General features: G+C 40.6%; 1 protein-coding gene across 1 annotated transcript in view; it reads right to left on the bottom strand.

Moving 5' to 3' along the window:
- The window catches only part of thsd7aa (thrombospondin, type I, domain containing 7Aa), a 110,541-nt gene that overhangs the window by 24,626 nt on the left and 73,443 nt on the right, over nucleotides 1–12,472 (bottom strand). The window contains exons 8-13 of the mRNA XM_054764079.1: nucleotides 10,875–11,115; nucleotides 9,142–9,257; nucleotides 4,478–4,610; nucleotides 4,098–4,201; nucleotides 3,040–3,234; nucleotides 2,223–2,489 (exon numbers count right to left, since the gene is read on the bottom strand). Of these exons, the coding sequence (XP_054620054.1) occupies nucleotides 2,223–2,489; nucleotides 3,040–3,234; nucleotides 4,098–4,201; nucleotides 4,478–4,610; nucleotides 9,142–9,257; nucleotides 10,875–11,115 (1,056 nt within the window). The remainder of the gene's footprint in view (nucleotides 1–2,222; nucleotides 2,490–3,039; nucleotides 3,235–4,097; nucleotides 4,202–4,477; nucleotides 4,611–9,141; nucleotides 9,258–10,874; nucleotides 11,116–12,472) is intronic.

The raw sequence follows: 12,472 nt of genomic DNA, 5'->3' as shown, positions 1-12,472 counted from the left end.
TATTATAGGAGCACTCTGCTGTTGTTAAGGACCTACTGCAAAAAAAAAAAAAAAAAAAAAACAGCAGTCAAAGATCCTCTATATCAGTGGTTCTCAACTGGTTTGGTTGCGGGACGCACCATCCCCATTCAATGACAAGCAGCGGCCCAAATTGTGCAATTTTAGCAAAACAAACTTATCAAATATCTTCTATGTAAAGCAGTGCTTCTCAAACAGAGGGGTGGGCCCCCCTGGGGAGGGTGAGAAGTAGGGATGACTTTCAATATTAGTGCAGACCTGCCAACATGCATGAATTTGTCGTACTTAGCATGCAATGTGAAACTTGAATATGCTTGTATGCTTCTCTGCTCTCCATTTTGTTGCATTTTCGCTGGTTTCAGTTTCAGCGAATAAAGAAATAGATATTATCAGTTTCTCAATAATATTTCAAATAAACATTTCCGTCCCCCAATGGGGGCACGACAGAAAATATTTGAGAACTACTGATTTAAAGGGACTGTTTGCGACAAAAAAGTGAGCTACAGCAATGAGACGCTGTCCCCTCTGTAAGGCGCGCTCTTCTCCAGCAGTTATCTGCAGCAGTTGCTCAAGCTTGATGAAGTTGCCCCTGAACATGGCACGCATCCCGTGGCAGCGTAGCAAGCAAAAAGATGGAACAGATGTGCGTTCTAAAAAACATAAACATGCTTGCCAAAGATCTTTTATATAGCAGGAGCTCTCTGCTGCTTTGAAGGACGGAAATAAAAAGATCTTCAATATGTTGCGGAGCTTGCTGCTCTTTTTAAGGATATACCGGTACTTCAAACATGCTCGTCAAAGATCCCCTACAGCAGGGGTCTCAAACACAATTTACCTGGGGGCCCCTGGAGGTAGGGTCTGAGTGAGGCTGGGCCGCATCAAGTATTGGGAGTAGGGCTGGGAACACGCGATACATGGCTCACAATAACAATAATATCTTGATACGGTAATAGGGTGAATCAAATCATTTCACAGTTTATATTTTGCTGCATTCAGCTGGGATAGGCTCCAGCTTACCCGTGACCCTAAAGAAGACAAGCGGTATAGAAAATAGACTCACTCACTCTTAGTCAGTGTAGGCTTATGTGTGCATCCTACGAGTAACATTGGCTTGTCGCAGGCCGTATTACAGTCATCTTTGAAGACAAGTCGCGGGCCGCAAAATGTGACTCGGCGGGCCACAAATGGCTCACGGGCCACGACTTTGAGACCCTTGACTTAGAGGTTAGAGGTTTACTGTAGTGTTTCCTGTCAAGTCGCGGGCTGCAAAATGTGACTTGGCGGGCTGCAAATGGCCCGCGGGCCGCGAGTTTGAGACCCCTGCTCTACAGTATATAACAGAAGCACTCTGCTGTTTCTAAGAACCTACTGCAAAAACGCTAGTCAAAGATCCTCTACATGACGAGAGCATTTTGCTGTTTTTAAGGACATACTGCAAAAACACAAGTCAAAGATCCTCCATGTATCAGAAACACCGCTTTTTCCAAGGACCTCCTACAAAAGAACTTGTCAAAGATCGTCAATATGACAGTAGGGCGCTGTCATTTGTTCAGGACCTACTGCAAAAAAACCCTCAAAACTAACGCTTGTCAAAGATCCTCTAATCCTCTGTACGACAAGAGTGCTCTGCTGTTTGTAGGAATCTGCTGCAAAAATATTAGACTCTGCTAAGTTTTGTGGAAAGAGCAGCCAATCACTGTCGCTCCTACAATATCAGCAACAATAACATGCTGCTAAAATCACAGAGACAGCAGGACCACCTTTTAGTCCTTATTACATTTCCAGCCAGTTGGCATCAAAGTGTGGTGAGAGGAGAGATGCTTTCTCACGGAGCACAAACACAGTGCTTTGGTGTCTTCTGTAGTTTCCCAAGACGACAGCGGCTCTGTGATTCTTAATTCCCTCTCCTCCCCTTGTTGGCAAATACCAGGCTGTGTTCATACACTTCCAAGTGGCCTGACAGATTTGGGTTTTGGCTGACACAACCCTGAGCCCCCACCCCCTGATGGAATGCAATATTTGCAAGGGAGAGTACAGAAAAACACAACGGATATGCTTTTCACAACAGTCAGCAACAATGCTGAGATGCTGTTTAAACATCTGATCTATTGTTGGGTTTTCTATTGCTTATCATCTACAATTACAAATCTGCGTATACTCATAGTATTTATAACTTTTGATGACTTCAATAATCTAGAACTCACCGTGACTGTTGCAGCGTGACGTCTCCACAATGCGGTTATCCTGGTCATAGCAAACCATGGCCTGGTATCGATACCCCTGACCACACTCCTTGATATCGCCCTGGACCTTCATGCCCAGTTGTCCTTCCATGCGGCTGCCCTCTGATAGAATACAGTCGGACCAGTTGCCCACAGGCTGGGCGTTGTACTTGTTGCACGGGCAGTACTGGGTCTCACTCAGTGGATACATCTGGTGGTTCTTACACTGGTCTCGCTTTTTGCTCTTACCTGCAGACACAGCACCGCAGGAGATAATTGCCTGCTATACAATGTCCATTGTAAATAGCTGCATCCAGTGCTTACATTAATATCACACTGACTTGCGATGGTTATTGGCTCAAGGCTGAAGGCCTCTTATCTCTAAAACAACTCCACATGCTTGTCTAGGCATGTGAGTCTGCCCTTCATCGGTCTCCCCCCGCTCCGCCACATATGTAGTTTCCTGTATTAACTAACATTTTAGGATGAATAGTCAGACATTTTCTCTGGAAGCCGTCTGTTCAGATGATCAGTCTGATTGTATTGTTTGTCTCCTTGCATGCAAGTCTTATTTAATTCTTATTTAATTCTCAAAGAACTTGCCTGGTCTCTCATCTATTTTGGAGCCGGAAGCAGATTTTGTCTTCAGTCAGGGAGAACAAATGTGTCATTATATTATTTAAGCTGTGTTCTAACATATGGGGTATCATAAATATTAACATCTGTTTCATCAGCTTGTGAATTCTGTTGCTAAAAAAAATAGGACACGTAACAAAAAAAGAAGCCTTCCGGCTCTCACCCATCAGAATCCTTTTGCGCACTCTGACACCCACACAGTCGGCTGTGCAAGAGGAGAACTTGGACCAGTTGCTCAGTTGGCAGTCCTCCTGGCACGGCACCTGGCACGGCTGGGTGAGAGGTGGCATGGAGCTGGACAACTTGAGACAAGCTTCCACATCTGCCTGTCCACCCACTCGCTTCCGGCACGAAACCGCTACAAGGTTGAAAGAGAGGACGCTGTGTTACTTTTATTATGAATAAAAAGATGTCAACATCTAGACCAGAGGTGTCCAAAGCGCGGCCCTGGAGGCACTTGCGGCCCCCGGCTGTTTTTTTATTGGCCCGAGGCACATAATTTAGCAAAAAAAAAAAAAAAACAACAAAAATAGAAAACATCTGCCTTAATTTTACAATAATAAAATCAAAATATTATGGGTGAAAAAAAAAAAAAAAGTCGTAATTTTACAAGAACAATGTTGTAATATTATAAAAGAAAACGTCATTTTAGTAGCATAAAGCTGAACTATTAATGAAAAAATATGTCTAATATTATCACAAAATACAAAACAACAAACAAAGTTGTCATTTTTGGACAATTAAATCATGGAAAAAGTTATAAAATTATAGGAATAAAATCAAAATATTATGACAATAAAGTCATAATTACAAGAAGAACATTTACAAGAAAAAAGTTGAAATATCTGAAAAAAAACAGCAGAAATGAAAAAAAAATAAAGACAAAATATTAAGAGAAAAAAGCTGTATTATAACAAGAAAAAAAAGTTAACATTTTAAGAAAATAAACTTAACGTCCACCAATATTGGCAGCACGTTTGGTCTTTGACGTTCGACTGTCACGACCATCATTCAGCATGTTAAAGGATCTTCTCCTCCGAAAGCGACAGTAATAACTAAGCAGCACAGTAGTCTTTTTATTGTTTTATTTGTCCTCTTGCCTCTTCTACTTTTTCCTTCCAATAAGCCACAGAGTGAAGGTGTATTTACAACCTGGATCTCGTGTGTGTGTGTGTGGGTGTGTGTGTGTGTGTGTGTGTGTGTGTGTGTGTGTCCCATCACCTCGAACCTGTAGGCCTGCACCACAAGTTTCCTCCGATCCGGGGCTGTCCTGACGAACTGACCACGGAACCATTTGACATCTCCGCCATTTATGTGTTTTCCATCTGTAGACACGCGTGAAGCAGAAACCCTGGATTACTTAACCTAACACACTGGACGAATAAAATAAACATGTATGTTAACACGTAATCATTATTGTATGTGGGCAAAAAGCAACAACTAAAGGTTAACAATAACAACGATATTTACGAAGTGCCCGCAAGGCATGCTGGGTACTCTAGTGGCAACAGATGATGAGTATAGCATGGGAGAATACAACCAAATAGTTTTATTTATACTGTGCATGTCATCATCCTTTGCATAGTTATATCTGTAGATACCTGTATCCTGGACAGACAGAGGGAGCCTCACACTCCCTATCCTGAGTCAGCACTTCTGGACAGTCCTGCCCTCCATTGGCTGGTAACTGGATGATGATGCGTTTTCTGTACTGCTTTTTCTTAGTCTTACCACCTAAGAACAAGCAAATGAACAAGCTCAGCTCTCTCTCCGCCACGACAGTCCGGTACAGCGACCGCATTACTGCCGGTCTAGCTCACCCTCCAGCTTTCCCTCACTCGTGAACAACACCCTGAGGACTTAGAATTATCAAATCTATTCGTGTTTGCAGTAGCCTGATAGATAGTAACCATTTTTTGTTGAAGTCTATTCAGAATCACGCTTTATTTGAACTGAAAAGCATTTCTTATTGTGTCAAATAATGTAATTTCATTCAAATGTAATTGGGATTGATTACATACAAAACTTCTAGTACATTTTTTAAGTCTATATAATAAAACTATATAATGTGAACAGTGGAACCTCGGTTAGTTTGCGTCCAAATGTATTGGGTCCAACTGTACTGTATTGGTTTGGGTCCAACTGTGTTTTTAATGTATATTTAGCACAAAACGTCCTTGTTAGCAGCCTATTAGCTTGCTAATACGTGGAAACAGAAGTGAAAGTCAGCTCCGTCGTCCGTCTATGATGTCATCAACGCTTGCTAATGAACACAGTTACAAAATTCAAACACAATTCTAGCTTTACAGGGAAAAAACAATTCTAAATACATATAAATAATGAATGAAAAGGATATATTCAAGGTCACTTTTACCTTTATTGCAGCACCCCAATGAATGCGTTTTTTCATTATAAACTACTATTGGTACATGTTTGTATATTTGCGAGGTATACCTTTGGAGTGTTAGGTTTCTGTGTGATGTATTTAGTGTTAGTAAAGTGTTCTCAGTAAGCTGACACTGTGAGTCAGACTGTTATGTTGTTATACTGTTACATATAATGACCTCCTGCGATTTCCATGGGGTTGACAAGCTCGTTGTGAGTGCACTGATAGCTTCTGATTGGCTCCTGCCAAAGAAAGTGCTACCGTTTCTTTGCTAACTCGCGAATGCCACAGTATTTAAACAATTAGTAGTAGTTCTGGAATAAAGGAGATGTCATGAGGTTAGCCATAAATTAGCCGCAGGGTTCAAAGTTTAAGAAAAAAGTAGTGGCTTATACACCGGAATTTACGGTACTTGAGATGAGAAATCCCACTGAATTTAAGAAATAACTAATGGTGAACTGAAGGTGATGTCCTTATTGATCTCGCTGCCACATCGTGTCTTTGGCAACAATCACGTCTTCAACAAGGGTAAAAATAATCTTCAAATTTGAATTGATCCCTTTCATTCATCATTTATATGCATTTTGAAATGTTTCCTGCATGTAAAACTACAATTACCTTATCTTAATGTTGAGGGCTGTCTCGGCTGACACGTCTCTTCAACATTACGCGGAAGTGGGGAACAGTACCTCTGGATTGGCAGACCAGGGTGGCGGTCCCCCTTTTCAAGAAGGGTGACCAGAGGGTGTGTTCCAACTACGTATAGGGGGATCACAACCCTCAGCCTCCCTGGGAAAGTCTATACCAAGGTATAGACCAAGGTAAACCAAGGAATGCCCAGCCGGAAGAAGGCCCCGGGGCAGACCTAGGACACGATGGTGGGATTATGTCTCACAGCTGGCCTGGGAACGCCTTGGTGTCGTCCCGAAGGAGATGGCAAAGGTGGCCGGGGACCGGGAAGTCTGGGCTTCCCTACTGAGACTGCTGCCCCCGCAACCCGGACCCGGATAAGCGGAGGAAAATGGATGGATGGATGGGTGGAACGAATTAATTGGATTTACAATATTTCTTATGGGAAAAATGTATTCGGTTAGAGTACGTTTTAGTTAGAGTCGGGCCTTTTGGAATGGATTAATGACGCTAGCAAAGGTTCCACTGCATAGATTAACAACGCATTTTTGCTACTTTAAAATAGATGTCTTTATCAGATTTGTTTCAAACTATGAAATATATACTGAATGTAACAGCCAAAAGCACTCTCTTGCTGGAAGTGAACTTTTCAAGGGCAGGAGAAGGCATTCAAGGGGAATATTGAATAACAACTCCATTATTTTCTCAGAAAGTCCACTGGTGCTGAGGTCGTTGACTTCATTCTACAGTATATCTGAAACACAATACCAATCTGATTACATTACAGCGCCAACGTTTCTGGAATCCTGGTGAAAGATATTTCCAGCCAATTGTGATTAGGTAACTGGTATCATGTGGTATCGACTGAAATAGTCAGTGTCATACGGTGGAAAATCCTAATTTTTTTGGCCATGGATGGTAGATAGAACAGCATGAGTAACCTCCAGATGATAACTCTGCTTCAGTATAAATAACAAATGAAAGGGCCGAAAAATGTCGGAACAACATCTATCAACATTCAGTTTGTGTCTTATAAAAGGCCAAGCTCCACACATCACCTCATAGCTCTTGGACGGATCACCATTTGTTGGAATACCATTATTTTGATCTCTATTGTTTAGTATTATTACATCTTCAGATTCAGTCTAACAGCTGAGTACACTTCAGTCTAACTTCAGCTTTTCATACTGTACAATGCCTTCTTGACACACTCACATAGCACAATCAGAGTTGCTCAACAATTACAGTACTTACATATGGCTGATGTTAAAAATACTGGAAGAGGCAGACACACAATAAGATTAATGGTTCTCACTCTCACAAGCTTAACTGTCACTTCTACACAAACGTAACTTTCACTTTCTAGAGGGGCATGGCAACTGCTATATACAGACTCTATGTACTTTCATTCTGGGCTCTCTTCATCCATCTTTCTCGTGGATGTAGAGTCCAGCACTGTAACCCAATGCAGTCGTCCCTCGTTTATAGTGGTTAATTGGTTGCAGGCATGACCACAATAAACCAATTTCCGCAATATAAGATTCAATTTATTTTAATACATGGAATATTTTCGTTTATGACTTTCTGCATATAGTTTTTTACATTATTAGAACCCTCTAGACATGAAATAACACACCTATAGTCCCCTCTACACTCCTATTATTCATTGTTTACATTGCACGTCTTTATGCTGCAGGGACTCGACATGGCTGCTAGCTAGTGAGCTAGAGAGCTAACCAGTTAGCCTCAAATTTATTTCCTCTAAACTTAAGAACTTACCACTTCCACATTGAATGGGAAAATAACTTTTTTTTTACTTTAACATGTCGGACATGCCATGGCTGACTTCATGAATTCATGCAGTGTTAAGGTAATGTAATGTAAGGTAATGTCTAAATGTTTTGTGTCATTACTTCCACCTAGTGACCAGAATACTACACATCACCTGTACTTCAATATGATTTGACTAATAATAGACCATAGTCTACCACAAATCAGCTGTCATTTATTAATTCATTAATGTTTGAAAATATATTGTGCTATAGCGAGGGAGCGATAACCGAACCGTGATGTTGCGAGGGACGACTGTATATTGCTCTTATTTTTAATACAATTTGTAAACCTTTTATTATTATTTATTATTATAATTGTGTGATTATAGGCTACTTCTCCGACAGCAACGTGGGTCAAAGAAAGGAAGAAAGGCTAAGGAGAAACAATAGCCTTCATACTATTATCTTGAAATACAGTATTCCCTCATTTATCATGGTTAATTGGTTCCAGACTCAACCGTAGTAGGATTCCTTATTTATAAATTTAATATTTTTGTAGTAAGAGCAGAGAGAACTTGTTTTCAGCTTTCTAAATAAGTTTTATAACATTGTTAGAGCCCTCTAGGCACCCCTTTAGTCACCTTTACACTCGTATTACCCAATATAGTAGACAAATAATAAATCATAAATAAGACATTTAAGACATAAATAAGACTAGTGCTCGTGTGTGTTGCTATAAACGTGTTCCCAAGGGGAGCGGATGGTGGCCGCACAGTAGCCCGTGTTTTTATTAGGGATTTTTATTAGGGGTTATTGTGCTTGTTGTTCCATCGATCAAAGTCTGGTGCTTGTGTGTCTCACCGAACATTACAGTAACATGTGATGAGGGATGACTGTACCATTACTTTGGAACGCTATCACGCTTCATTTAATCATGCCGGCTAAGAAAAGCCAGACTACAGGCAATGGCAAAGGCAGTGGAGTGAAAGATGCCAAGATGTTTCTTGCACATTTATCTAACTTTTGCATGCGTTTTTACTGTTATTCAGGTAATTGATATTCCTTTATATGGATCTGCCCATTTTTACTATTACAAGCACTGTCTTGGGCGCACATGTATTTGTTAAGTGAATGTTTCTTGGACGTTATCCATTCACCATTCCATAAACGTATGGTGCACTGCGGCTCGAGGCGGACGAGAGGTAAGATTCTGCCCGAGTAACGCTGAAAACGGCAAAAAAAATGCCACAGTAACATATGACAACCGCCAATCGTGATTAAAAGCCGGCCGTCGGAATTCGGAACAAGTCCAAAGTTTGGAACAGCTCTTGCCGTCTGTCAACGTCTAGGTGTGTCTGTAAAGCAGCTGAAAAACCGTTCAAAATGTCAAAAAATCGTACGCCTTTGTTTTTTTGGACGGAATCGTTAAACAGCACAGTGGGAAATAACCTCAGATGTATCAGAACAAGATGCATACCTGTTTGGCATACTGCAGGACAGGGGCTCCAGTCACTGTAAGGGGTGACGATACAGTCTCTCTTGCATGGCAGCAGGCAGGGCCTGACAGTGTCTGGGCGCAGGCTCTCTGGACACCTGGAGGAACATCAATGACATTCTTAAACACACGTAGCACAGAAACAGCATGTGTGCACAGGTAGTAAAGGTAAAACTTAAGAGGATGGATTTAAAGCAGTTAACCCCAAGCGATCAGTGCCCCCCAACACCGGATTGACAGTGACTAGTTTGATAATGATAGTGCTGCCATGGTCTGCATTACTACAGACTCTTATTTAGGCCTCTTCCGGGTTTTTGTGTGGCACTTCCTGGTCTCTGCTCTATGTTTCAGGAAGCTGGTTACTGGGGAACAGAGAAACGAGGCAGGCGGATGTGATTAATTGCAATCGTCAGCACTCTTGACGCTGCTATATTTTTGTCAACCCCAAAAAACATAGTGAAAAATGAAAGGATGCAACTTTGCCACTTTGCCATTTGGTAAAGCAACACATGCAGATATGCTAAGAAGTTATTCATATTTCAAGAAAAACTGCATTTTAGTTTTGTGATATAAGTGAAAAAGCCTACTATTAGTACGCTTATTATGAGTATCAACTTCCGTCTTTGCTCTTTTATTTCCATTTATGCTGTTCTTTTTTGGTTACTTTTCCAAATATTCAACTCTATGCTACGAAAATGATATTATTTTTCCTCATTATATTACAAATTTGTATACTTTTTTGTCGTTAGAATACATCTTTTTTCTCTTCATATTTAACTTTATTGACCTCAAATTACAGCTGTTTTTTTTTTTTTCATTTCTGATGTTGGTTTTTTAAAATTTTTTAACTATTGCAATTTTCTTCTTGGAAATGTTCTTTTTGTATTTACGATTTATTCTGATAATATTCTGACTTTATTCTTGTAACATAATAATTTTTTTCGCAACCTAATTTTCCAAAAGTTACAACATTATTCATTGTTTATTTTGTTTCTCATAATATTACGACTTAAAAAAAAAAACATAGCTTACATACTCAAAGCAGGAAGAGGGCGGAATATAACGCTTGCACTACCATTTATCCTGCCCAACAGCAGAATGTGACGTGTGCGTTATGTCTTGGTAAACGGATGGATCCAAACAATGATATCATTATTGAAATGATATTTCTAACACATTAAAACAATGCTTTTCGGTGACACACTCCTCATTTGGATCATAGCTGACGCGGACGGTTAATGGTGGTGCCCTGTCTCTATTGATGTGAAAATGATCCTGAGGCACCAGTTCACTGCGCCGCCTGTAGTTTTAGGAATCAGCGGTAGAATAACAAGCTTGACTCATTTCCATACACAGCATGGGGGCAGTGCCGCTCTCCTGCCAGAATAATAGCTTCAGCTGAATAAATAAATACATAATCCATGGTCCCAGCAGATACCTTCAGGGTCAGAAATACACCCAGATGTTGGAGACAGTTGGCCAGCAGCTCATCTCTGCCAGTGTGAGGTCACAACAGACAAAGTGGGACATTAAATACGAAAAAGTGCCAAGTACATAAAACAAGCTTTATCCTAATTCATTGTTAATTATTGCACTAGAAGTCAGTTGTGCAGACTGTGAGTCCAACATTGCAAATCATCCCCACTGGACATCAGTGTCTTACAGATCAAACACATACATTTGGAAACATTATGTATTATTTAGGACAGACTCACTTTTTGGGAGGAACCTGGCCCACATTGACCCGGACACACATGACTTTCCGGGTTTGCATCCCCACAGAGCAAGAAGCCTCATTTCCTCGTCCTCGACCCACGGATGTGTTGGTGGCTGGGATGGAGGAGTCCTCTATGCATTGTCCCCATGGAGCAGTCTGCCAGTGGTACACAGTACACGGATGCTCGTTGCAGCTCCTCACTTCCTGCAAGGCACTGATGTTGGGACACTGGATTCCACCTATTAAATGACAGAATACATATTTGACTAGACTGGTGCTCCACAAAAATAAGAAATTGTTAAGCTAATAAACAGATGGGCAAACTCATCAGGTCAAGACTCCGCTGTCCTCAAAGAGAAAAAGCACTCTTTTGAGGACAAAATTGTACATATTCTGGACAGAGAAGACAGATGGTTTGAAAGATGACTGAAGGAGGCCATATTCATCAAAGTTGTGAAACCATCTCTGAACAGAGGGGGAGGTCTACGACACCATCTCTCCCCAATTTACAACGCTTCTCCTTTCATCCTTTCCTAAAAGAATCAATCATTTAGCCCCAAACAAACACACTCGTTTTGGTCAAAATTTTGCCTTGGTTTTCATACACTTACACTTAACAAACTAGCCTTGCCCTGTACTGTATTGTTCTGCAAAATTGAGTGCCCAAGTGCTTTTTTTAAGACATTTTAACAGCATTGCGAACACAATTTAAGGCCCATTTCACATCCATACTGGCAAAAAAGTACAAAAGTACAAAATCAAAGACCCTGAATTACTTGCACAGTACAGTAATCCCTCGCCTGCACAGGAAGTACTGTACAGAACATGAAATTAAACAACTTAAACAACAAGGAACTCTCCCGATGCTAACGTGTGGGTCTATATTATGTCTTATCCGTGTCTTATTTTCTCCTATTACATCTACTATATTGGGTAGCGGGAGTTTAAAGGTGGTTATAGGGGTGTTACTTAATGTCTAGAGGGCTCTAATAATGTTAAATAGCTTTTCTATGCTCTAACCTCAATAAGATTCGATTTATAAATAAGGACTCCTACTTCATGGAAATTCACAGCTGGGTTTTGAAAGAATTAGCTACAATAAACTAGGGATTACCGTACTGGATTTTTTAAGGTACCCCGCAGATACATTTAATAACTCGCGATGGGACCAAAGAGAGTTGCGAGTGCCAGCATTGTGATAAAGAAGATGAGAAACCCTGTTGAATTCCATCTCGCCTGGATGTACGGGACGTCTGCTCAACGTTAAGTTCTTCTTTTGCATTGTTTTCAGTGTATGAAACTATAATTATTCTCTAAAATGTATTTTTGTTCAGATTTTTGGTGTCTGGAACGAATTTATTTGATTTACATTATTTCCTATGGGATTAATTCCCTCAATTTTTGCCACTGGAAGCTGTTTTGACTCACAGTCCTGCTTGTATAAGTACTCTTGACACAATTTACTTTGAGAGCAGAAGAGTTTGGATCATGGACCTTTCAGTATCTGGAAACATTCCCTGTTACAAAATACAGACCAGAAAGCAGGTATAAAATTGCTTTGGTTCTGTGAGCATGGGGAGATAAAAACAAAATTCC

The sequence above is a fragment of the Dunckerocampus dactyliophorus genome, chromosome 20 (genome assembly GCF_027744805.1).
Source record: "Dunckerocampus dactyliophorus isolate RoL2022-P2 chromosome 20, RoL_Ddac_1.1, whole genome shotgun sequence".
NCBI classification, from domain to species: domain Eukaryota; kingdom Metazoa; phylum Chordata; class Actinopteri; order Syngnathiformes; family Syngnathidae; genus Dunckerocampus; species Dunckerocampus dactyliophorus.
Note: the sequence above shows the minus strand (reverse complement) of the source record. Positions and strands in the feature narration are given on the sequence as shown.